Consider the following 25,897-nt stretch of genomic DNA (forward strand, 5'->3'; position numbering starts at 1 on the left):
AGCGCCTTGGTACCTCTCCCTGCAAAGTTCATGCAACAACCACAGGCATGACTGACTAACCATCAAGATGGAATCCTTCCTGAGATGTGCGTCGGGTAGGATAGCTGCCAGGGATGGGAGACATGGGGCCAGAGCCGTTGAAGCCCATCAGCTTGTGGGATGGTGAGGGACTACGTGCGTCTTGTGACACTCGCCTCACTACAAACACACACAAAGCCCAACAAAATGCATCATCCATACAAAGCAAAAAACACAGGAGTTTATAAAGCTTTCTCTAAGTTATCCCAGAACCCATCTGAAATAACTATGTACAATATAAATGCTGGAGATAATGAAAAATCATGTTTATAAAAAATGCTCTGCAAATTAACAAGTACAGCCAAAAATGGCAAAGCCTTAAAGCAAATACAAACAACAGATGGTTCAGGGATTTACATGAGATGCCGGAAATGTGCAGTTTCTTTCAATATCTTTCAGAATAAGATTGAATGCTTATGTTATCTACAACTTAGGAATGTATGGATTTTCTACCTCCGACAAGAATGGTACATTACTTCAGAGGTCTGATATATGCATGTGACGCAGAAATGTTCAAGAGTCTGAAATTTTGGTGTTTGTAGTAAATACATGCTTACTTATAAAGACATTAAAAGATATCTGTATCTCGTTGTGTGTGTGCGTGTTATGTATAATCAATACATTAATAAGTATACATTACCCCTGGGGATAGGGGACAAAAAATACTTCCCACATATTCCCTGCGTTTCATAGAAAACAACTAAAAGGGAAGGGGGTTGGGGGCTGAAAATCCTCCCCTCCCATTCTTTAATTTTCCAAAATGAGGAAGAGAGAAGGGGCCAGGTGAGGATATTCCCTCCAAGGCTTAGTCCTCTGTTCTAAATGCTACCTTGCTAATGCAAGAAATGGCAAAAATGTATGAATATATATATTCATCTATTCATATTCATTACACTTTGTCGCTGTCTCCCGCGTTAGCGAGGTAGTGCAAGGAAACAGATGAAAGAATGGCCCAACCAACCCATATACACATTTATATACATACACGTCCACACATGCAAATATACATACCTATACATCTCAAACTATACATATATATACACACACAGACATATACATATATACACATGTACATAATTCATACTGTCTGCCCTTATTCATTCCTGTCGCCATCCCGCCACACATGAAATGACGACCCCCCCCCCCCCCCCCCCCCCCCCCCCCCCCCGCATGTGCACGAGGTAGCACTAGGAAAAGACAACTAAGCCCACATTCGTTCACACTCAGTCTCTAGCTGTCATGTATAATGTATGGAAACCACAGCTCCCTTTCCAGGCCCAACAGAATTTTCCATGGTTTACCCCAGACTCTTCACATGCCCTGGGGTCAATCCATTGACAGCATGTCAACTCTGGTATACCACATCATTCCAATTCACTCTATTCTTTGCAAGCCTTTCATCCTCCTGCATATTCAGGCCTCAATCACTCAAAGTCCTTTTCACTCCATCTTTCCACCTCCAATTTGGTCTCCCACTTCTTGTTCCCTCCACCTCTGACACATATATCCTCTTTGTCAATCTTTCCTCACTCATACTCTCCATGTGACCAAACCCTTTCAAAACAACCTCTTCTGCTCACTCAACCACACTCTTTATATTACCACACATCTCTCTTACACTTTCATTTCTTACTCAATCAAACCACCTCACACCACATATTGTCCTCAAACATCTCATTTCCAACACATCTACTCTCCTCTGCACAACTCTATCTATAGCCCATGCCTTGCAACCATTCAACATTGTTGGAACCACTATTCCTCCAAACATACGCATTTTTGCTTTCCGAGATAATGTTCTCGACTTCCACACATTCTTCAACGTTCCCAGAATTTTCGCCCCCTCCCCCACCCTATGATTCACTTACGCTTCCATGGTTCCATCCGCTGCTAAATCCACTCCCAGATATCTAAAACACTTCACTTCCTCCAGTTTTTCTCCATTCAAACTTACCTCCTAATTAACTTGACCCTCAACCCTACTGTACCTAATAACTTTGCTCTTATTCACATTTACTCTCAACTTTCTTCTTTCACGCACTTTACCAAACTCAGACACCAGCTTCTGCAGTTTCTGACATGAATCATCCACCAGCGCTGTATCATCAGCGAACAACAACTGACTCACTTCCCAAGCTCTCTCATCCACAACAGACTGCATACTTGCCCCTCTTTCCAAAACTCTTGCATTCACCTCCCTAACAACCCCATCCATAAACAAATTAAACAACCATGGAGACATCACACACCTCTGCTGCAAACATACATTCACTGAGAACCAATCACTTTCCTCTCTTCCTACAAGTACACATGACTTACAGCCTTGATAAAAACTTTTCACTGCTTCTAACAACTTGCCTCCCACACCATATATTCTTAATACCTTCCACAGAGCATCTCTATCAACTCTATCATATGCCTTCTCCAGATCCATAAATGCTACATACAAATCCATTTGCTTTCCTAAGTATTTCTCACATACATTCCTCAAAGCATACACCTGATCCACACATCCTCTACCACTTCTGAAACCGCACTGCTCTTCCCCAATCTGATGCTCTGTACATGCCTTCACCCTCTCAATCAATACCCTCCCATATAATTTACCAGGAATACTCAACAAACTTTTTATTATTATTATTTTGCTTTGTCGCTGTCTCCCGCGTTTGCAAGGTAGCGTAAGGAAACAGACGAAAGAAATGGCCTAACCCACCCCTATACACATGTATATACATACACGTCCACAAATGCAAATATACATACCCATACATCTCAATGTACAAATACATATACACACACAGACATATACATATATACACATGCACACAATTCACACTGTCTGCCTTTATTCATTCCCATTACCACCTTGCCACACATGAAATAACATCCCCCTCTCCCCTCATGTGTGTGAGGTAGCGCTAGGAAAAGACAACAAAGGCCCCATTCGTTCACACTCAGTCTCTAGCTGTCATGTAATAATGCACCGAAACCACAGCTCCCTTTCCACATCCAGGCCCCACACAACTTTCCATGGTTTACCCCAGACGCTTCACATGCCCTGATTCAATCCATTGACAGCACGTCGACCCCAGTATACCACATCAATCCAATTCACTCTATTCCTTGCCCGTCTTTCACCCTCCTGCATGTTCAGGCCCCGATCACTCAAAATCTTTTTCACTCCATCTTTCCACCTCCAATTTGGTTTCCCACTTCTCCTCGTTCCCTCCACCTCCGACACATATATCCTCTTGGTCAATCTTTCCTCACTCATTCTCTCCATGTGCCCAAACCATTTCAAAACACCCTCTTCTGCTCTCTCAACCATTTTTTTTTTTTTTTTTTTTTTTTTTTTTTTTATACTTTGTCGCTGTCTCCCGCGTTTGCGAGGTAGCGCAAGGAAACAGACGAAAGAAATGGCCCAACCCCCCCCCCCCATACACATATACATACACACGTCCACACACGCAAATATACATACCTACACAGCTTTCCATGGTTTACCCCAGACGCTTCACATGCCTTGATTCAATCCACTGACAGCACGTCAACCCCTGTATACCACATCGCTCCAATTCACTCTATTCCTTGCCCTCCTTTCACCCTCCTGCATGTTCAGGCCCCGATCACACAAAATCTTTTTCACTCCATCTTTCCACCTCCAATTTGGTCTCCCTCTTCTCCTCGTTCCCTCCACCTCCGACACATATATCCTCTTGGTCAATCTTTCCTCACTCATTCTCTCCATGTGCCCAAACCATTTCAAAACACCCTCTTCTGCTCTCTCAACCACGCTCTTTTTATTTCCACACATCTCTCTTACCCTTACGTTACTTACTCGATCAAACCACCTCACACCACACATTTTCCTCAAACATCTCATTTCCAGCACATCCATCCTCCTGCGCACATCTCTATCCATAGCCCACGCCTCGCAACCATACAACATTGTTGGTACCACTATTCCTTCAAACATACCCATTTTTGCTTTCCGAGATAATGTTCTCGACTTCCACACATTTTTCAAGGCTCCCAAAATTTTCGCCCCCTCCCCCACCCTATGATCCACTTCCGCTTCCATGGTTCCATCCGCTGACAGATCCACTCCCAGATATCTAAAACACTTCACTTCCTCCAGTTTTTCTCCATTCAAACTCACCTCCCAATTGACTTGACCCTCACCCCTACTGTACCTAATAACCTTGCTCTTATTCACATTTACTCTTAACTTTCTTCTTCCACACACTTTACCAAACTCAGTCACCAGCTTCTGCAGTTTCTCACATGAATCAGCCACCAGCGCTGTATCATCAGCGAACAACAACTATCTCACTTCCCAAGCTCTCTCATCCCCAACAGACTTCATACTTGCCCCTCTTTCCAAAACTCTTGCATTTACCTCCCTAACAACCCCATCCATAAACAAATTAAACAACCATGGAGACATCACACACCCCTGCCGCAAACCTACATTCACTGAGAACCAATCACTTTCCTCTCTTCCTACACGTACACATGCCTTACATCCTCGATAAAAACTTTTCACTGCTTCTAACAACTTGCTTCCCACACCATATATTCTTAATACCTTCCACAGAGCATCTCTATCAACTCTATCATATGCCTTCTCCAGATCCATAAATGCTACATACAAATCCATTTGCTTTTCTAAGTATTTCTCACATACATTCTTCAAAGCAAACACCTGATCCACACATCCTCTACCACTTCTGAAACCGCACTGCTCTTCCCCAATCTGATGCTCTGTACATGCCTTCACCCTCTCAATCAATACCCTCCCATATAATTTACCAGGAATACTCAACAAACTTATACCTCTGTAATTTGAGCACTCACTCTTATCCCCTTTGCCTTTGTACAATGGCACTATGCACGCATTCCGCCAATCCTCAGGCACCTCACCATGAGTCATACATACATTAAATAACCTTACCAACCAGTCAACAATACAGTCACCCCCTTTTTTAATAAATTCCACTGCAATACCATCCAAACCTGCTGCCTTGCCGGCTTTCATCTTCCGCAAAGCTTTTACTACCTCTTCTCTGTTTACCAAATCATTTTCCCTAACCCTCTCACTTTGCACACCACCTCGACCAAAACACCCTATATCTGCCACTCTGTCATCAGACACATTCAACAAACCTTCAAAATACTCATTCCATCTCCTTCTCACATCACCGCTACTTGTTATCACCTCCCCATTTACGCCCTTCACTGAAGTTCCCATTTGCTCCCTTGTCTTACGCACCCTATTTACCTCCTTCCAGAACATCTTTTTATTCTCCCTAAAATTTACTGATAGTCTCTCACCCCAACTCTCATTTGCCCTTTCTTTCACCTCTTGCACCTTTCTCTTGACCTCCTGTCTCTTTCTTTTATACATCTCCCACTCAATTGCATTTTTTCCCTGCAAAAATCGTCCAAATGCCTCTCTCTTCTCTTTCACTAATACTCTTACTTCTTCATCCCACCACTCACTACCCTTTCTAAACAGCCCACCTCCCACTCTTCTCATGCCACAAGCATCTTTTGCGCAATCCATCACTGATTCCCTAAATACATCCCATTCCTCCCCCACTCCCCTTACTTCCATTGTTCTCACCTTTTTCCATTCTGTACACAGTCTCTCCTGGTACTTCCCCACACAGGTCTCCTTCCCAAGCTCACTTACTCTCACCACCTTCTTCACCCCAACATTCACTCCTCTTTTCTGAAAACCCATACTAATCTTCACCTTAGCCTCCACAAGATAATGATCAGACATCCCTCCAGTTGCACCTCTCAGCACATTAACATCCAAAAGTCTCTCTTTCGCACGCCTGTCAATTAACACGTAATCCAATAACGCTCTCTGGCCATCTCTCCTACTTACATAAGTATACTTATGTATATCTCGCTTTTTAAACCAGGTATTCCCAATCATCAGTCCTTTTTCAGCACATAAATCTACAAGCTCTTCACCATTTCCATTTACAACACTGAACACCCCATGCATACCAATTATTCCCTCAACTGCCACATTACTCACCTTTGCATTCAAATCACCCATCACTATAACCCGGTCTCGTGCATCAAAACCGCTAACACACTCATTCAGCTGCTCCCAAAACACTTGCCTCTCATGATCTTTCTTCTCATGCCCAGGTGCATATGCACCAATAATCACCCACCTCTCTCCATCAACTTTCAATTTTACCCATATTAATCGAGAATTTACTTTCTTACATTCTATCACATGCTCCCACAACTCCTGTTTCAGGAGTATTGCTACTCCTTCCCTTGCTCTTGTCCTCTCACTAACCCCTGACTTCACTCCCCAGACATTTCCAAACCACTCTTCCCCTTTACCCTTGAGCTTCGTTTCGCTCAGAGCCAAAACATCCAGGTTCCTTTCCTCAAACATACTACCTATCTCTCCTTTTTTCACATCTTGGTTACATCCACACACATTTAGGCACCCCACTCTGAGTGATCATCCTCTCTCAACCATGCTCTTCTTATTTCCACACATCTCTCTTACCCTTACTTTACTTACTCGATCAAACCACCTCACATCACATATTGTCCTCAAACATCTCATTTTCAGCACATCCACCCTCCTGCGCACAGCTCTATCCACAGCCCACGCCTCGAAACCATACAACATTGTTGGAACCACTATTCCTTCAAACATAGCCATTTTTGCTTTCTGAGATAATGTTCTCGACTTCCACACATTCTTCAAGGCTCCCAGGATTGTCGCCCCCTCCCCCACCCTATGATTCACTTCCGCTTCCATGGTTTCATCCGCTGCCAGATCCACTCCCAGATATCTAAAACACTTTACTTCCTCCAGTAATTTGAGCACTCACCTTTGTCCCCTTTGCCTTTGTACAATGGCACTATGCAAGCATTCCACCAATCCTCAGGCACCTCACCATGAGTCATGCATACATTAAATAACCTTACCAACCAGTCAACAATACAGTCACCCCCTTTTTTTATACATTCCACTGCAATACCATCCAAACCCGCTACCTTACCGGCTTTCATCTTCCTCAAAGCTTTTACTACCTCTTCTCTGTTTACCAAATCATTTTCCCTAACCCTCTCACTTTGCACACCGCTTCGACCAAAACACCCTATATCTGCCACTCTATCATCAAACACATTCAACAAACCTTCAAAATACTCACTCCACCTCCTCCTTACATCACCACTACTTGTTATCACCTCCCCATTAGCCCCCTTCACTGAAGTTCCCATTTGCTCTCTTGTCTTACGCACTTTATTTACCTCCTTCCAAAACATCTTTTTATTCTCCCTGAAATTTAATGATACTCTCTCACCCAACTCTCATTTGCCCTCTTTTTCACTTCTTGCACCTTTCTCTTGACCTCCTGCCTCTTTCTTTTATACATCTCCCACTCATTTGCATTTTTTCCCTGCAAAAATTGTCCAAATGCCTCTCTCCTCTCTTTCACTATTAATCTTACTTCTTCATCCCACCACTCACTTACCCTTTCTAATCAACCCACCTCCCACGCTTCTCATGCCACAAGCATCTTTTGCACAAGCCATCACTGCTTCCCTAAATACATCTCATTCCTCCACCACTCCCCTTACCTCCTTTGTTCTAACCTTTTTCCATTCTGTACTCAGTCTCTCCTGATACTTCCTCACACAAGTCTCCTTCCCAAGCTCACTTACTCTCACCACTCTCTTCACCCCAACATTCTCTCTTTTTTTCTGAAAACCCCCACAAATCTTCACCTTCGCCTCCACAAGATAATGATCAGACATCCCTCCAGTTGCACCTCTCAGCACATTAACATCCAAAAGTCTCTCTTTCGCGCGCCTATTAATTAACATGTAATCCAATAACGTTCTCTGGCCATCTCTCCTACTTACATACGCATACTTATGTATATCTCGCTTTTTAAACCAGGTATTCCCAATCACCAGTCCTTTTTCAGCACATAAATCTACAAGCTCTTAACCACTTCCATTTACAACACTGAACACCCCATGTATACCAATTATTCCCTCAACTGCCACATTACTCACCTTTACATTTAAATCACCCATCACTATAACCCGGTCTTGTGCATTAAAATCACTAACACACTCATTCAGCTGCTCCCAAAACACTTGCCTCTCATGATCTTTCTTCTCATGCCCAGGTGCATATGCACCAATAATCACCCATCTCTCTCCATCAACTTTCAGTTTTACCCATATCAATCTAGAATTTACTTTCTTACACTCTATCACATACTCCCACAACTCCAGTTTCAGAAGTAGTGCTACTCCTTCCCTTGCTCTTGTCCTCTCACTAACCCCTGACTTTACTCCCAAGACATTCCCAAACCACTCTTCCCCTTTACCCTTGAGCTTCGCTTCACTCAGAGCCAAAACATCCAGGTTCCTTTCCTCAAACATACTACCTATCTCTCCTTTTTTCTCATCTTGGTTACATCCACACACATTTAGACACCCCAATCTGATCCTTCGAGGAGGATGAGCACTCCCCACATGACTCCTTCTTCTGTTTCCCCTTTTAAAAAGCCAAAATACATATATATATTATTATTTTATATTATTTATTTTTATTATACTTTGTCGCTGTCTCCCGTGTTTGCGAGGTAGCGCAAGGAAACAGACGAAAGAAATGGCCCAACCCCCTCCCCCATACACATGTATATACATACGTCCACACACGCAAATATACATACCTACACAGCTTTCCATGGTTTACCCCAGACGCTTCACATGCCTTGATTCAATCCACTGACAGCACGTCAACCCCGGTATACCACATCGCTCCAATTCACTCTATTCCTTGCCCTCCTTTCACCCTCCTGCATGTTCAGGCCCCGATCACACAAAATCTTTTTCACTCCATCTTTCCACCTCCAATTTGGTCTCCCTCTTCTCCTCGTTCCCTCCACCTCCGACACATATATCCTCTTGGTCAATCTTTCCTCACTCATTCTCTCCATGTGCCCAAACCACTTCAAAACACCCTCTTCTGCTCTCTCCACCACGCTCTTTTTATTTCCACAAATCTCTCTTACCCTTACGTTACTCACTCGATCAAACCACCTCACACCACACATTGTCCTCAAACATCTCATTTCCAGCACATCCATCCTCCTGCGCACAACTCTATCCATAGCCCACGCCTTGCAACCATACAACATTGTTGGAACCACTATTCCTTCAAACATACCCATTTTTGCTTTCTGAGATAATATATATATATATATATATATATATATATATATATATATATATATATATCCCTAGGGATAGGGGAGAAAGAATACTTCCCACGTATTCCCTGCGTGTCGTAGAAGGCGACTAAAAGGGAAGGGAGCGGGGGGCTGGAAATCCTCCCCTCTCTTTTTTTTTTTTTTCCAAAAGAAGGAACAGAGAAGGGGGCCAGGTGAGGATATTCCCTCAAAGGCCCAGTCCTCTGTTCTTAGCGCTACCTCGCTAATGCGGGAAATAGCAAATAGTATGAAAGAAAGAAATATATATATATATATATATATATATATATATATATATATATATATATATATATATATACATAGGGTGGGGGAGGGGGCAAAAATTCTGGGGGCCTTGAAGAATGTGTGGAAGTCGAGAACATTATCTCGGAAAGCAAAAATGGGTATGTTTGAAGGAATAGTGGTTCCAACAATGTTGTATGGTTGCGAGGCGTGGGCTATGGATAGAGTTGTGCGCAGGAGGATGGATGTGCTGGAAATGAGATGTTTGAGGACAATGTGTGGTGTGAGGTGGTTTGATCGAGTGAGTAACATAAGGGTAAGAGAGATGTGTGGAAATAAAAAGAGCGTGGTTGAGAGAGCAGAAGAGGGTGTTTTGAAGTGGTTTGGGCACATAGAGAGAATGAGTGAGGAAAGATTGACCAAGAGGATATATGTGTCGGAGGTGGAGGGAACAAGGAGAAGAGGGAGACCAAATTGGAGGTGGAAAGATGGAGTGAAAAAGATTTTGTGTGATCGGGGCCTGAACATGCAGGAGGGTGAAAGGAGGGCAAGGAATAGAGTGAATTGGAGCGATGTGGTATACCGGGGTTGACGTGCTGTCAGTGGATTGAATCAAGGCATGTGAAGCGTCTGGGGTAAACCATGGAAAGCTGTGTAGGTATGTATATTTGCGTGTGTGGACGTATGTATATACATGTGTATGGGGGGGGTTGGGCCATTTCTTTCGTCTGTTTCCTTGCGCTACCTCGCAAATGCGGGAGACAGCGACAAAGTATAATAAAAAAAAATATAAAATATATATATATATTTTTATTTATATTTATTTTATTTATTATACTTTGTCGCTGTCTCCCGCGTTTGCGAGGTATATATATATATATATATATATATATATATATATATATATATATATATATATATATATATATATATATATATGTATATATGATAGAGTTGATAGAGATGCTCTGTGGAAGGTATTAAGAATATATGGTGTGGGAGGCAAGTTGTTAGAAGCAGTGAAAAGTTTTTATCGAGGATGTAAGGCATGTGTACGTGTAGGAAGAGAGGAAAGTGATTGGTTCTCAGTGAATGTAGGTTTGCGGCAGGGGTGTGTGATGTCTCCATGGTTGTTTAATTTGTTTATGGATGGGGTTGTAAGGGAGGTAAATGCAAGAGTCCTGGAAAGAGGGGCAAGTATGAAGTCTGTTGGGGATGAGAGAGCTTGGGAAGTGAGTCAGTTGTTGTTCGCTGATGATACAGCGCTGGTGGCTGATTCATGTGAGAAACTGCAGAAGCTGGTGACTGAGTTTGGTAAAGTGTGTGGAAGAAGAAAGTTAAGAGTAAATGTGAATAAGAGCAAGGTTATTAGGTACAGTAGGGGTGAGGGTCAAGTCAATTGGGAGGTGAGTTTGAATGGAGAAAAACTGGAGGAAGTGAAGTGTTTTAGATATCTGGGAGTGGATCTGTCAGCGGATGGAACCATGGAAGCGGAAGTGGATCATAGGGTGGGGGAGGGGGCGAAAATTTTGGGAGCCTTGAAAAATGTGTGGAAGTCGAGAACATTATCTCGGAAAGCAAAAATGGGTATGTTTGAGGGAATAGTGGTTCCAACAATGTTGTATGGTTGCGAGGCGTGAGCTATGGATAGAGATGTGCGCAGGAGGATGGATGTGCTGGAAATGAGATGTTTGAGGACAATGTGTGGTGTGAGGTGGTTTGATCGAGTAAGTAACGTAAGGGTAAGAGAGATGTGTGGAAATAAAAAGAGCGTGGTTGAGAGAGCAGAAGAGGGTGTTTTGAAATGGTTTGGGCACATGGAGAGAATGAGTGAGGAGAGATTGACCAAGAGGATATATGTGTCGGAGGTGGAGGGAACGAGGAGAAGAGGGAGACCAAATTGGAGGTGGAAAGATGGAGTGAAAAAGATTTTGTGTGATCGGGTCCTGAACATGCAGGAGGGTGAAAGGAGGGCAAGAAATAGAGTGAATTGGAGTCATGTGGTATACAGGGGTTGACGTGCTGTCAGTGGATTGAAGCAAGGCATGTGAAGCGTCTGGGGTAAACCATGGAAAGCTGTGTAGGTATGTATATTTGCGTGTGTGGACGTGTGTATGTACATGTGTATGGGGGGGGGGTTGGGCCATTTCTTTCGTCTGTTTCCTTGCGCTACCTCGCAAATGCGGGAGACAGCGACAAAGTATAAAAAAAAAAAAAAAAAAAATGTATATATATATATATTTTTTTTTATACGATTCACCATTTCCCGCATTTGCGAGGTAGCGTTAAGAACAGAGGACTGGGCCTTAGAGGGAAAATCCTCACCTGGCCCCCTTCTCTGTTCCTTCTTTTGGAAAATTAAAAAAAAACGAGAGGGGAGGATTTCCAGCCACCCCCTCCCTCCCCTTTTAGTCGCCTTCTACGACACGCATGGAATACGTGGGAAGTATTCTTTCTCCCCTATCCCCAGGGATATATATATATATATATCACAATTCATAAGTTTTTAAATCCTAATACCATCAAACAGACTGATAGTCTGATCTATTACTGTTATGCTGAGGTATACACGAATGTATACATGAAGCTTCAGTAACGAATTGGAGTTCCTGGTGGGCCAGTTTTGGGAAGCAGAACTGGCAGTGTGGGGTGATTTATGAATTGTTTGCGCCTGATGAGGCAGACTGTCTCTTTAAAACATGTAGTGCAGCATGTAAAGAAAGTATATGTTGAAATAAAATCAAATTAACCACTAAATTGCAATCTCACCTACATATATATCTGTGTGTGTGTGTGTGTGTGTGTGTGTGTGTGTGTGTGTGTGTGTGTATGTGTGTTTGTGTGTGTGACTGCTGAAGTACATGCATATTTAGCTTTGAATGTGCACATACACATGCTTCATACCTATGTAAGCCTATGCCAAGTGCAAATATTCTCCTCATATATGAGCATTCACAAATAATAATATTAAGCAAGCATAAAATAAATTTCACAGAAGGAGGATTCCTATAAAAAATTCTAAGCATGGCAAGTATCAGCAAATTACATCTAATACTTCTTAAGTGCATCATGTGACTCAAAGCAAGTATTCACCTTAATGAAAACTTGAACTATCTTCACCACTGTTCTATAATGATGACTGACATTGAAATAGGAACTTTTTTTTACATGTGGAACCATTCTAAAAAAAGACTATTTATCCTTGTCTGCCTTTACTTAATTTCAACAGTGGTACAGATCAATGAATCTTTAACTTCACTCACTGTTCTTTTTTTCTTGTTCAATCATTTTCAAGGGAAAGCATGAATATGCATGAACAAACCACTTCACAAATACTTAACTTTGATCAGTGTCTAGAGGTTTTACTTTTGTCACAAATTTCCTCAGAAAAGTTGTATGATAATTTTCTAAACTCAAGTTCAATTCTTTTTTTTTTATAAAACTGCAGCAATACACAACCAAGTTTGTATGCCACCAAATAGTAACAATTATGATGAATTTTTGAAGTCTGATTTTCAGTCTTTCACTTTCCTAGAAATTTCTTTCTTTATTATCATATCTATACTGATAATCTATATCAATATTTTCAATATGTTCATTTTTTCTTTGATAGTTTCAATTCAACATTACTTACTTTTTTTCTCGGTTTACCTTGAAAATCATTCCATCCCAAAACATTTAGTTTCAACATATATGCTCGATTTTAACAATTATCATGAAATTCCACACAAAATTCTTCAAGGACTCTCTTGAAGTGAGAATATCTAAAGCATTCCTGAACTAAGCAGTTGCACATACATATTTTTGTTCTCAGTAACTTAAAAATAAAACATCTTCAGCCAGCTGCACTTTCTTTGAACATATGCTATCACTTAAACAAGAGACACAAGTAAAAGCATGAAGCATAATTAGCCAACAGCTAAAAGGATGAAATCTCATTTGAAGGGTATCAAACTACCTGCATAACAAAATCATCCAAAAACATCCCACTTACCTGGAGATTTTAGAGGCGAAGTTATAGATGGACGTTTCACAGGAGTTACAGATGATCGCCTTCTTGATGGACTTTCTGGCCTTTCTCCACGCAGCAAGGCATCATAGGCATTACCAAGCTCATTCAGTCTATCAATTGTGGTGCCATATTCACGGTGTTCCTTTAGAAGTGGCTGCAAGTACGAAAAGCAAGTTTCAACTTTTAATAAAATTTCTTCAGATTCTATTATCAATACTACACACTGTAGCAATTACAGAGAACAGTTCTGGATGAATTTCTAAGCCTTGCATTAAGACAATCCTATGTCTCTTACCTTTAGGTCCTCAATCTGCTTCTTGACGATCTCTTGCTCTAAACCAACAGGCTGGGCATTATCTAAAGTGTTCTCTGTTGTGGCAAGCCACTGAATACAGCGGTCACGCAATTGTTCATATGCCTGTAGCTGTTCAGAGCGCTCTTTGCCATTGCGTGCTCGTTCATCTAAAGTATCATTCAGTTCTTTCCACTGACCCTCTAGGTTCTGTTAAAATATCTTATCATTAGGAAGTAGATTTTCAAAAGATTATCATTCTCTAAAAAAGTTAAAATCATTTTATCAGTTATGCATATAAACCACACATTTCAATGTTACTCAATTAAAGTTTAGTACTTTAAGGAACAACGGTGACCAATTATGTATTAGTACTCTAATTCAAATTATAATTTGGTAGTTCTTACACAAAAACTTGTTTGAAAACCAACCTTGATCTTGTCTTTTACAGGTGCAGTATCAGTGACATCCTTCTTTGAAACTAATTCTTTACCTGTCTTTATCATACCATCAAAGTCACCTGATCGTGTATCACGCTGATGAGCAATTTCATCAATCTTACGGGCATAGCTGTGTCAATGTGAGGCAAATTTATTGTATCAAAAATATGAAAATAATCAATATTCCTTACACCAGCATCTTAAAAATTTCTAAAACTACCATGTTCATTATAATCAGAGTGCACTAATCCTGGGATAAATGCAAAAATCAGTCCACTTAACAGCTGGTCTCTATGATGATTAATGAAATATTCATTTTCTTAAATATGTTAATATATATATTTACCTTTCAACATCAAGTGTAAGAACCTCGCGAGATTCAACAATCTCCACAATTTCAATGTACCATTCTTCAAAGTGCTCCACAGAGACTGTGAATGCATCCAGTTGGGTTGAAACTACTTCTAGATGCTGTCCCCGAGATTCTGACTTTTCCACCACCTTTTCGAATCTGAAACATAATTAATGATTTTTGTGCAATTACAGGACGACAATGAAAGGTGCTGTGAAACCCAAAGACAATTTCTTTTAAATCATGCCCCAGTAGAATTGTAAGTGTGCCTGAAATCATCTTACACCTGTGTCAGGACTGATTACCTTGTTTTCCACCTAATTTGCTAGACTTAACTTATTCCTTGAAAACACCATACACCTATCCTCACCTATTTTTACCTCTTGTCTTCACATTCTCTCTACCCAATTTTTCTTAATTTTTTATTTCTTTTCTTTTCTTCCACCTCGCCCATAATGTGGACTTCTGACTATGACTGTAGCCTCTAACATTAAGCCTCTTTTCAGTAAAACCAGCATAAATTAACATTGCTCCATTCATTATCAGATCAAATGAAAGTTAAAGGTGCTGTCTTCAGTTTCTATTCTCTTCAGGAAAAGAAGAAAGGGGGAAGAAAGGAAGGTGTGAAAAGGGTGAGAAAGGTGGAAGATGTAGAAAAAAAAAGAAAAAAGAGGAAAAGGACCATAAACAGAACATGAGAGAAAGTTTAGGGGGGAAAGGGATGAGTGATGAAGGAAGAAGTACCTACCTACCTTCAGGTATCAACGAAAAAAACTTTGTCATGGCGGCAGTCTAGCACACTAAGCTCACCACTTGACTATGCTGAAAAAAGATATATCTCTTAACTGCCTCTCCTTGTCCCCTCACTTAGTCTTGCTTATTGTATGAAGTTATTTTTTCAGCGACTACTTCGGCATAATCATCCATTCTAGGTTTGTCCAGTATTGTCTTCAACAATGAGTTTAATTATCTTTTGAATGTTTCAGTAGTCATTCCATTTACATTCTTAGATCAATCACATGGTACAGCATTAAAAAGCTGTTTTGATGTACTTGCTGGGCATTGTTATAAATGTAAAATATCATGAATTTTTGGTGTGATTTCAAGAATTACTCTTGACTTGATAATTATGCAAACATCCATACCTGGTTGCCCTCAGGTTCACTTGACTTGATAATTATGTAAACATCCATACCTGGTTGCCCTCAGGTTCAAGTGTCTCTGTGTGCTTTCAGGTAGATATCATCGTTTATCTCTTCCTCCATAAAGCTCTTACTCTTTTCAACATTTATGGAAAATCATATGCTCCATTTCATTAATCTTATTTGTGAAATGGTTTAGTATTCTCTGTTTCGTTTTATTCACTCTGTTTTACTGACGACTATACAATACAGCAAAATTCAATTTTACTTCAAGTATAAACATTCAATATTTTCAAGTGTGTGTCCCTTCTTGCAAATATTCTCATTATCATTCCACACGCTATTTGGCTTGAAAGCAATACATTCTCAATATGTTCTTGAATTCAAGTCTTTTAGTGACAGTTATTCCCAAATCTGACATGTGCTGCATTTTATTCCTTTTCCATAAGGGCTTCTGTATGTAGGCACTGCAGCAGCATTAGCTGTCCCATCCCATGTCTTTTATGTTCAAATTTCTCTTCTTCAAATTCCAGGAAGTTTTCATCTGCCTAACTGTTTATATTATCCTGAAGTTTTTCATCTTCCACATTCTCTGTTGCCTTAATCTCATGTCATCTGCGAAACGTCTAACTATACTTAAGGTTACTTCATTATCTATGTCCGAAACCATGATTACAATGAGTTTTGCAACCAGAACTGTCCCATGCGGTACTCCAGACAGCATCTTCTATCATTTAAAATTCCTTTGGTACAATTTCCTCTTTTTACTTCAATATTGCGACTCTGAGATGCCACTTTCTTTTGTAACTACATAATTTACTCTATCAATGCTTTCACAAAATCAAGAAAAATTGTCTATTCTTTTATATTCATCACACTTTTGTGTGTCATTATGATGGGGTAGGCCTGTAGTTTTGTGTGTGTGCTGTAACTAATAACAAAACCATGCGTCCTTCATTTATGAATCTGTTTGACGTAGTTACATCCTTTTCTTGCACTCTCAAATACATCAGTTATTTGTGAAGTTCGGCTAACTGAACTGTATTGTTTCAGCAGTAATTTGGATCCTCCTTTGTGTAGCAATGTTAAGTCATTTTGTCTACATCTTTGTATACATGCTTTGTCTCGGCAGCATTGTAAGAAGTTTGTTTTGTCCTCTTTCAAGAGATACCCGGTATTTCACCTCACTCTGAAGCAGATTTCATTTAAAGGTAATTAGGTACGAGGAGGAGGAGAAATAGTAGGAGACACAGGAGGAGTAACAAGCACACATTTGATAGTCTCGGATGTATTGGTTGTTGCGAATGGTGGTGGTGGAGGTGGGGGGGGGGGGGTGATTCAATAAAATGTCAAAAGTCCAGAAAGCATACAGATGTATTCTCCGTCACGTGAAATGCGTCGAAAGCATAGCCCCTATACACAACCAAACCTTTCCGTGGTACCCTAGGCCATTTCACCACGTGCCCGTGTTTAGTCTACTGACAACTTGTTGCCAGCTGTATACATCATTGCAATTCACTTTATCCAGCGAACATCTATCACCCTCCTGTATGTTCAGGTCTGACCACTCAAAATCTTTTTCACTCCAACATTCTATCTCTATTTTGATCTCTCCCTTTTCCTTTTCCCAGCCACTTATTATGCATATATCCTCTTTGTCAACATGTCACTCATTCTCTCCATATTTTCCATACCAATTCAGTACACATTCCTCTACTTTCTCATCCACTCTTCTTATTACCACAACTACCCATTATCCTTTTATCACTTACTCGACCAAACCACTTGACAAAGTTTAATTTCCAACAATCTACCCTCCACCACACATCTTTAGACCAAGTCTTGCATCCATACAACATCGTTGGGATTACTATACCCATCATCACCCTTCCGGATAACAGCCTCTCTCTCCACACATTCATCAATGTTCCCTGAACATTCGCCCCCCCCCCCCCCATCTCATGACTCACTTCCGTTTCCATGGTTCCATTCCTTTCCAATCCATGGTGTCCAAACTTTCCCTACTCAAACTCACACTCTCTTGAATGCTGTAATTGGCTGTTTTATGTTTTCAAAGACCATGAATTTATTTTGATTCTGAAGTAGTCGCCTATCTCATGATAAATTTACTTCTGTAAAACAGCTGTACTCAATTTTATAAGAATTTTAAGATTATCTATCTGTATTAACAACTATGTAACTCAAAAAGTGTTAAGTGTTTTAGCTTTTGGAGTATTCAGAATTTGACCCCTCCCTTCTTGAACAGATCCTGCATGCTAAAACTGGGGTTATACCTAAATATGTTTGTGGATGGAGCCTAAGACAAAAATGAAATAATAATGAGGATTGCATGAAATTACTAAGGGACCTTGACAAACTTCAAGGTTGGTATGATGCATAGTTAATGAAATTCACCGAAAATGTATGTAATGAAGATGAAACACTGAAGTATGGCCTTGATACGAATATCATCTGACAGGAAATAATCCGAAGAATCTGTACCCTTTTAGAGGGAGATGGGAGTTGACAGTGTATATCCAACCTATTACCAGATATCCACTTCAGGAGGAACGTGAAAGGAGTAACTGTTTGCCAAAGAAGAAAAAAAATATATGCATATGATTCTGTTAAGCAAACTATCCACTATATGAAATCAAAACTAGAATGTGCTTCCCACATAGGGTGATGAAAGAAAAAAAAGTAAAGAGGAGGGCAATAAAGATGGTACCAGAAAAGAGACACAAACTACAATGTAAGTTCAAAGGCTGCCCCAACATGAGACAGTTATGACTAGATCACAAGTTTCTTTTATGACGATGTTTACATTAAAAAGATCTTCCTAAGATGCTGACAGAGCAGCCAGAGGCCATAGGTAACTAGACAAGAATCTTTTTGTAAAGATATAAAGTAGTAATGTAGGTTTGCGGCAGGGGTGTGTGATGTCTCCATGGTTGTTTAATTTTTTTTTTTTTTTTTGTTTATGGATGGGGTTGTTAGGGAGGTGAATGCAAGAGTTTTGGAAAGAGGGGCAAGTATGAAGTCTGTTGGGGATGAGAGAGCTTGGGAAGTGAGTCAGTTGTTGTTCGCTGATGATACAGCGCTGGTGGCTGATTCATGTCAGAAACTGCAGAAGCTGGAGACTGAGTTTGGTAAAGTGTGTGAAAGAAGAAAGTTAAGAGTAAATGTGAATAAGAGCAAGGTTATTAGGTACAGTAGGGTTGAGGGTCAAGTCAATTGGGAGGTAAGTTTGAATGGAGAAAAACTGGAGGAAGTAAAGTGTTTTAGATATCTGGGAGTGGATCTGGCAGCGGATGGAACCATGGAAGCGGAAGTGGATCATAGGGTGGGGGAGGGGGCGAAAATCCTGGGAGCCTTGAAGAATGTGTGGAAGTCGAGAACATTATCTCGGAAAGCAAAAATGGGTATGTTTGAAGGAATAGTGGTTCCAACAATGTTGTATGGTTGCGAGGCGTGGGCTATGGATAGAGTTGTGTGCAGGAGGATGGATGTGCTGGAAATGAGATGTTTGAGGACAATGTGTGGTGTGAGGTGGTTTGATCGAGTAAGTAACGTAAGGGTAAGAGAGATGTAAGGAAACAAAAAGAGCGTAGTTGAGAGAGCAGAAGAGGGTGTTTTGAAATGATTTGGGCACATGGAGAGAATGAGTGAGGAAAGATTGACCAAGAGGATATATGTGTCGGAGGTGGAGGGAAGGAGAAGTGGGAGACCAAATTGGAGGTGGAAAGATGGAGTGAAAAAGATTTTGTGTGATCGGGGCCTGAACATGCAGGAGGGTGAAAGGAGGGCAAGGAATAGAGTGAATTGGATCGATGTGGTACACCGGGGTTGACGTGCTGTCAGTGGATTGAATCAGGGCATGTGAAGCGTCTGGGGTAAACCATGGAAAGCTGTGTAGGTATGTATATTTGCGTGTGTGGACGTATGTATATACATGTGTATGGGGGTGGGTTGGGCCATTTCTTTCGTCCGTTTCCTTGTGCTACATCGCAAACGCGGGAGACAGCGGCCAAAAAAAAAAAAAAAAATAAAATAAAGTAGTAAGTGTATAGTTGAATCAGTCAAATGATGATTCTTAATGATGGTATACAAAAGTTTAAAATACTATTTGACAGAAAAATCTCAAAAGATGGAACATCAGGAGTCTACAAGCAAGTATTCGCAAACAACACATGAGTAACACCCTTCCGTACGGCACACACACACACACACACACACACACACACGGACTGTACTTGTTTTCTTAGTGTGTTTACTACTGTTGATGTATCTTTTCTACATTTCCTAATATTAGTGCGTTAAGTCGCACAAATACTTTAAAAGTTTAGTGGGAAAATTCTGTTTAAGAAAGCTACCTATCCTACTCGTAAATACATCAAGTTGCATCACTACCAACATTCAACGATCAATCAGTGCTACAAAAAAAAAAAAGAAAAAAAAAAAGATTCTAGGTTGGTCAATAAAATTTGAAGTATAATGCCAGATACCAACACTTCTCAATATGATGTATCCCCACTGTACTTAGTAAGTTGCATAGTACAGGAATAATTACAGTAACAGATGTATATACGTGTGGCTGTGAATGTAATGTTCTTATTAAGGCACTGCACACTCAGGACTTATAAGAGGGCGGAAAATAGGGAAGAGGTGGGTAAATGACACAGTTCCCTACATCTGTCACAGGTGGATGGAAAGCTTGTCCAAAAGTCAAGACGAATATTTCGTACTTCCCGCACATGAAATACGGGTTCACCCAACTTCGATTAAAACTGTAATACTGAAAAATATCACACACAATAATCTGATTGGGGAAAGAGATTCATAGATATAATCAATGTATTTGTTTAAATAATGAGTGATGGAATATTTTTTTTTTTTTTTTTTTGCTTTGTCGCTGTCTCCCGCGTTTGCGAGGTAGCGCAAGGAAACAGACGAAAGAAATGGCCCAACCCACCCCCATACACATGTATATACATACGTCCACACACGCAAATATACATACCTACACAGCTTTCCATGGTTTACCCCAGACGCTTCACATGCCCTGATTCAATCCACTGACAGCACGTCAACCCCGGTATACCACATCGCTCCAATTCACTCTATTCCTTGCCCTCCTTTCACCCTCCTGCATGTTCAGGCCCCGATCACACAAAAACTTTTTCACTCCATCTTTCCACCTCCAATTTGGTCTCCCTCTTCTCCTCGTTCCCTCCACCTCCGACACATATATCCTCTTGGTCAATCTTTCCTCACTCATTCTCTCCATGTGCCCAAACCATTTCAAAACACCCTCTTCTGCTCTCTCAACCACGCTCTTTTTATTTCCACACATCTCTCTTACCCTTACATTACTTACTCGATCAAACCACCTCACACCACACATTGTCCTCAAACATCTCATTTCCAGCACATCCATCCTCCTGCGCACCACTCTATCCATAGCCCACGCCTCGCAACCATGGAATATACTTCTGCATAAATCAACAGGCATGGAAACAGCTACTACTCTCACTGGTAGTCATCAATGCTTCCAGCTCTATGGGTATCTAAACATTCAACCACCCCTATCTGATATAGAAACATATCCAAACATGCACCCATCTCTATCCAAACAAGCTATCAGCCCTGTCTATATCTTAGCATGTGGCCATCCGTAATTGTAGCCAAACTTGCGATCAGCCGTCTCTGCATCCTAACATGTGACCTGCCCTAAATGTATCGACACGTGACAAGCTCTAACAGTATCCTAATATTCGACAAGCAATAATTATATCCAGACTTGTAACTAGCCCTACGTATGTGACCAGCCCTGTGTATCTAGACACGTGACAACCAGCCCTTACTGTAATCAGACATATGACCAACCCTTACTGTAACAAGACGTGGTCAGCTCGAACTATCCAGACATATGACCAGCCCTCCCTAACTGCGTCCAGACATGAGACCAGCCCTAACTGTATTCAGCCATATGACCAACTCTAACTGTATCCAGACATGTAACTAGCCCTCAGTGTATCCTCACATGTGACCAGCCTAACTGTATCCATATTCATGACCACCACTAAATGAAGCCGGTCAAGTAACAAGCCCAAACTGTAACCTGACGAATGACTAGCCCTAACTGTATCCAAACATGTAACCAACCTAACTGTATCCATACTTAACCAGCCCTAACTGTATCCATAATTAACCAGCCCTAATGTATCCAGACATTTGACCATCCCTAACTCTATCGTCATGACATCACCCCTAACTGAATCTAGACATGTAACCAGCTCGAATTATTCAGACATGTGACCAGCCCTAATTGTGTCGACAAGTGAGAAACCTTAACTTATATCCATACACAAGACCAGCCTTAAATGTACCTAGACATATGTGACCAGCACTAGCTGTACCAGCCCTAACCGCATCAAGACATGTGACCAGTCCTAACTGTACCCCGACATGTGACCAGCCCTAACATATGACCAGATCTAATTATATTCAGACACGTTACCAGCCCTAACTGTATCCAGTAATGTGACCAGCCCTAACTGTATCCAGACATTCGACCTACCAAGCTCGCAACCACTACAAATAAACCACTCCGGTAACAAGCTTCGTAAGCTTTCCTTGAAAGATGTGAAATAATTTAAGTAGCTTTTTGAAGATTGTTTTCAATACAATGGTTCTCTATGTACAACAAAGTCACCTCTAATGAATTTGAATGGAATATCTAAAGCATTTTTCATCGTTGTCCAAAACAATACTTGCTGAGCAGGCGTGTTTACTCGTGGCACCCATCACTTGAACATTTTCTACAATCATACATTTCAAACTATGTGCTCTTTACATTTACTATCTATTCATTGCTTATTGCATTCATCTACCACTCTTAATATTACATCTTTTTCAACAAGTTTCTTATTTCCTTCTATATCATATCCTCTGGGTGTTTTCTCCCTACATCATTCAAAGAACCATTTACCATCTACTTTAGTGTTCTGACTACTGCCCTTTACACACACCCACACGCACATTCCAGCACCTCATTTCCTCTTAGGTTTTATCCGTATTGAGGTCATCTTTCACTGTGCAATCCTCATCAGCCAGACAGGGTACGCTTACATAAGAGAATCCATACCTTAGGGAAATTTCAAACTTCTTAATTCCTCCAAAACTGTTATTCTTTTTCTATTCACTTCTCTGTGATCGAAAATGACATGAAAAAGATAAAATCTCTGCAATGACTAGAGATGAATTTTATTAAGTATTTTACCAAGTTTGGAGTTCATCGAAGTCCCTCTGTAGGTCGATGTAAGTCATTGTTCTTTACTCCCCTTATGACTTTGGCATCATCCACTGTGATATCACATTCAGGCACCGGTCCAGTACCGGATCACGAACACAGCTCTGTGACACACCACCAGTGACCACAACCCAATTCGAGGAGGTTTCTCAGACACCTCTTTTGTTCATGTCTACGAAAATAATTTTCGATTTATGGAAGGATTCTTTCCCCATGTTCCTGTTTGAAGATCAAGCCTCTTTACCAAACGCCTCTGTTGCAAAATGTCAAATACTTTTCATACAGTCCAACTACACAAAATCCAACCTATTCTTTAGTCTAAAATGAAGCTCACTCTCTCAAAGAACTAAGAACCTGATATGCATGATCTTTTCCTAAATGTGCATTATCCCTCGCAGAGGAACTAGTTTCTCCTTCCCTAGTGGTTATCCACTGCTTTCTCATTATCTTTTCAGCAATTTTACACACTACCAGAGATTTTGGCATATTGTTCAGCACACGTTCGCAATCTCCTACCTTAAAGACAAGTGCGACATTTGCCCTCTTCCACTCCCTTAGCACTTCATCTTCCTCAGGCAACATCTTGAACATTTCAAGCGGAGTAAACGTATCTACAAACTTCAGCACATATGGAGAAACTTTATCAGGATCACAAACTCTGATGGGTCAAACACGTTAGCAGTCTGTCTTTTCAAGATATTTCAGCGCTCTTTAGGACCTTCTTCTCCTTCATCTCACAGGTGTTGCAGCTACTGTTTTCCACTGAAAACGTGTTAGTAGGTCAACTAGTTCCTCGCCTATCTCAGTTTACAATTCTGACTGACTTTCCTTTAACAATTTACTTCTCATGCATTTATGGAAACGTTCTGGATCATTTTCTGCTTTGTTCATGGTATTTTCAAAGCTTTGTTTCACCTATTTCTAGCCTGCTTTACTTATTCCTTGCAAATAGGGGTAACGAACTTTAATCTGTGAAGTCCATCTACCCTTTATGTACTTTCTTTTTAACTTTTTATTACACCTCTTCCACAGTTTCTTCCCGTTGCCTTTTCCACTGGTGGACAATTCAATAACTCGAATCATTTTTATATACATTTCCAGAATTAATTAGTTCCCTGTTATGTCCTTTTCATGACCCAATCCTCCCTTTAATAAACTGCTCAATATCGACACAAGAGTATAATTATGAGTTTACCTACTATGACGTTCGCGCGTGCGAGTTTAATTACTATTTGTCTTACAGGGAGCGAGTTTTAAACTCGTGTGGCCCCGTCTCTTAACCTTGCATACATCAAGTCTTTAATCCTATGTATGTATGCATGCACGCGCACACACACACACACACACACACACACCTAATGTATACAGAAATTGTCGCCTAATCTGTTCAGCGTCGTAGTCACGAACATTATGGAAACTATCATTCGAGACAAGATAGTAAATCAAGAAATCTCAGTTTATTCGACGAAAACGCTCACGTCTGACAAGTCTGCTGGGTTTACTTTGTGTGATCAAAGTACAGCGGCTGTTGTCATCTTTTTGGATTTTCAGGAAGAATTCGACTGTCCGTTCTCATAGATTCCAAGCACGTGCATATGAGGCTGTGCTTCGGCAGGCAGAGACCCGGATGACCAGCCGCAAAGATTGACGTCAAGTCAAGCCTCAAAAATTAGACGTAGCAACAGTGATGTGCCACAAGAATATGTCCTAGGACGTAACCTTGAATATCGTGCAGTTTTGTTTACCCTTAAAAAAAGAAAACAAGGAGGATAGAGAATAGCCTACAGCGGCGAGCAATCAATTTTTGATTCCCGAAATGAAAATCAAATCCTGTGAAAACAAGACAAACCGTTGATCTAAACTTATTCAGATAATAAAACAGAAGTGTTGAGGTGATTTCATACAGGTATTCGAAGTTATCAAAGACAGAAAATTCGATCTACTGAAGCCATTTACAACTACATTTGTTTGCATTCACTTGCGGTAATAGGATACAACCTTACAAGCAAAGTTTTGCTTTCAATGAGCCAATTTGATAAGGGACTTTTTCCAAAACTGGTCTGTTAAAATGCACCAATTACAATACTGAAAGCTGCATCATATATACGCTTAAGATAGACCTGACAAATGCCTAAATTCAAAGATTAATTTCTCTCATGTTTCCTTTAGTTACATAAAGATTACAATTATTTCTCGCGTATTCTGTTTGCTTTCTTGCTCCTCTCACACTAATGTCACCAAGAGCCTCGAAAGAAACCAGTCCTGTTGCTGTTTGTAATCCATTACCATTTGTGTCATAAGACGGGAGTTTTATCATTGTGTTGCCTCGAGAAACAATTTCCCTACAAAGGATCCAAGATGGTCATGGGGGCTAAACTTAAAAGTCCAGATTCAAGTAAGACGACTGATTGATTTGGGGGCTAATTCTGTGGAGATAAATACAGTCATTAGTGACTCTAACTATAAATGGAAGGGGAGAGATTAGTCTAGGATCTGGTAAGTGGACATCCTTATCGTGATGATAACAATGTAAAATACCAATCAGTCTGTGCACTTTCCTTTTAATCATCTTATCATTCACTGAAAGTTATCTTCTTTTACAGTTTTGGAATGGATTCAGAATACTTTAGACTTCCAAACAGTTTTGCTAGAAACTTAGCTTTCTTAGCAAAGCCTTGAGGTTGAGCATTTTGGATTGTGATTTTGCAAACCTCCATGAGTTATCAGTCTGAGAGAAAGAAAGTTCAC

The 25,897-nt window shown here is 40.6% G+C and overlaps 1 protein-coding gene across 50 annotated transcripts in view; it reads right to left on the minus strand.

The window, feature by feature from the left end:
• shot (dystonin-like protein short stop) overlaps nt 1-25,897 on the minus strand; it is a 249,766-nt gene that overhangs the window by 139,567 nt on the left and 84,302 nt on the right. For 48 of the 50 annotated variants that reach the window (XM_071687161.1, XM_071686970.1, XM_071686855.1 and 45 more), the window contains exons 7-11: nt 14,690-14,854; nt 14,335-14,473; nt 13,907-14,113; nt 13,594-13,765; nt 61-198 (exon numbers count right to left, since the gene is read on the minus strand). In XM_071687161.1, the coding sequence (XP_071543262.1) occupies nt 61-198; nt 13,594-13,765; nt 13,907-14,113; nt 14,335-14,473; nt 14,690-14,854 (821 nt within the window). The remainder of the gene's footprint in view (nt 1-60; nt 199-13,593; nt 13,766-13,906; nt 14,114-14,334; nt 14,474-14,689; nt 14,855-25,897) is intronic. The other 2 variants (XM_071687017.1, XM_071687007.1) reach the window with 1 other exon arrangement.

The sequence above is a fragment of the Panulirus ornatus genome, chromosome 3, assembly GCF_036320965.1.
Source record: "Panulirus ornatus isolate Po-2019 chromosome 3, ASM3632096v1, whole genome shotgun sequence".
Lineage (NCBI taxonomy): Eukaryota > Metazoa > Arthropoda > Malacostraca > Decapoda > Palinuridae > Panulirus > Panulirus ornatus.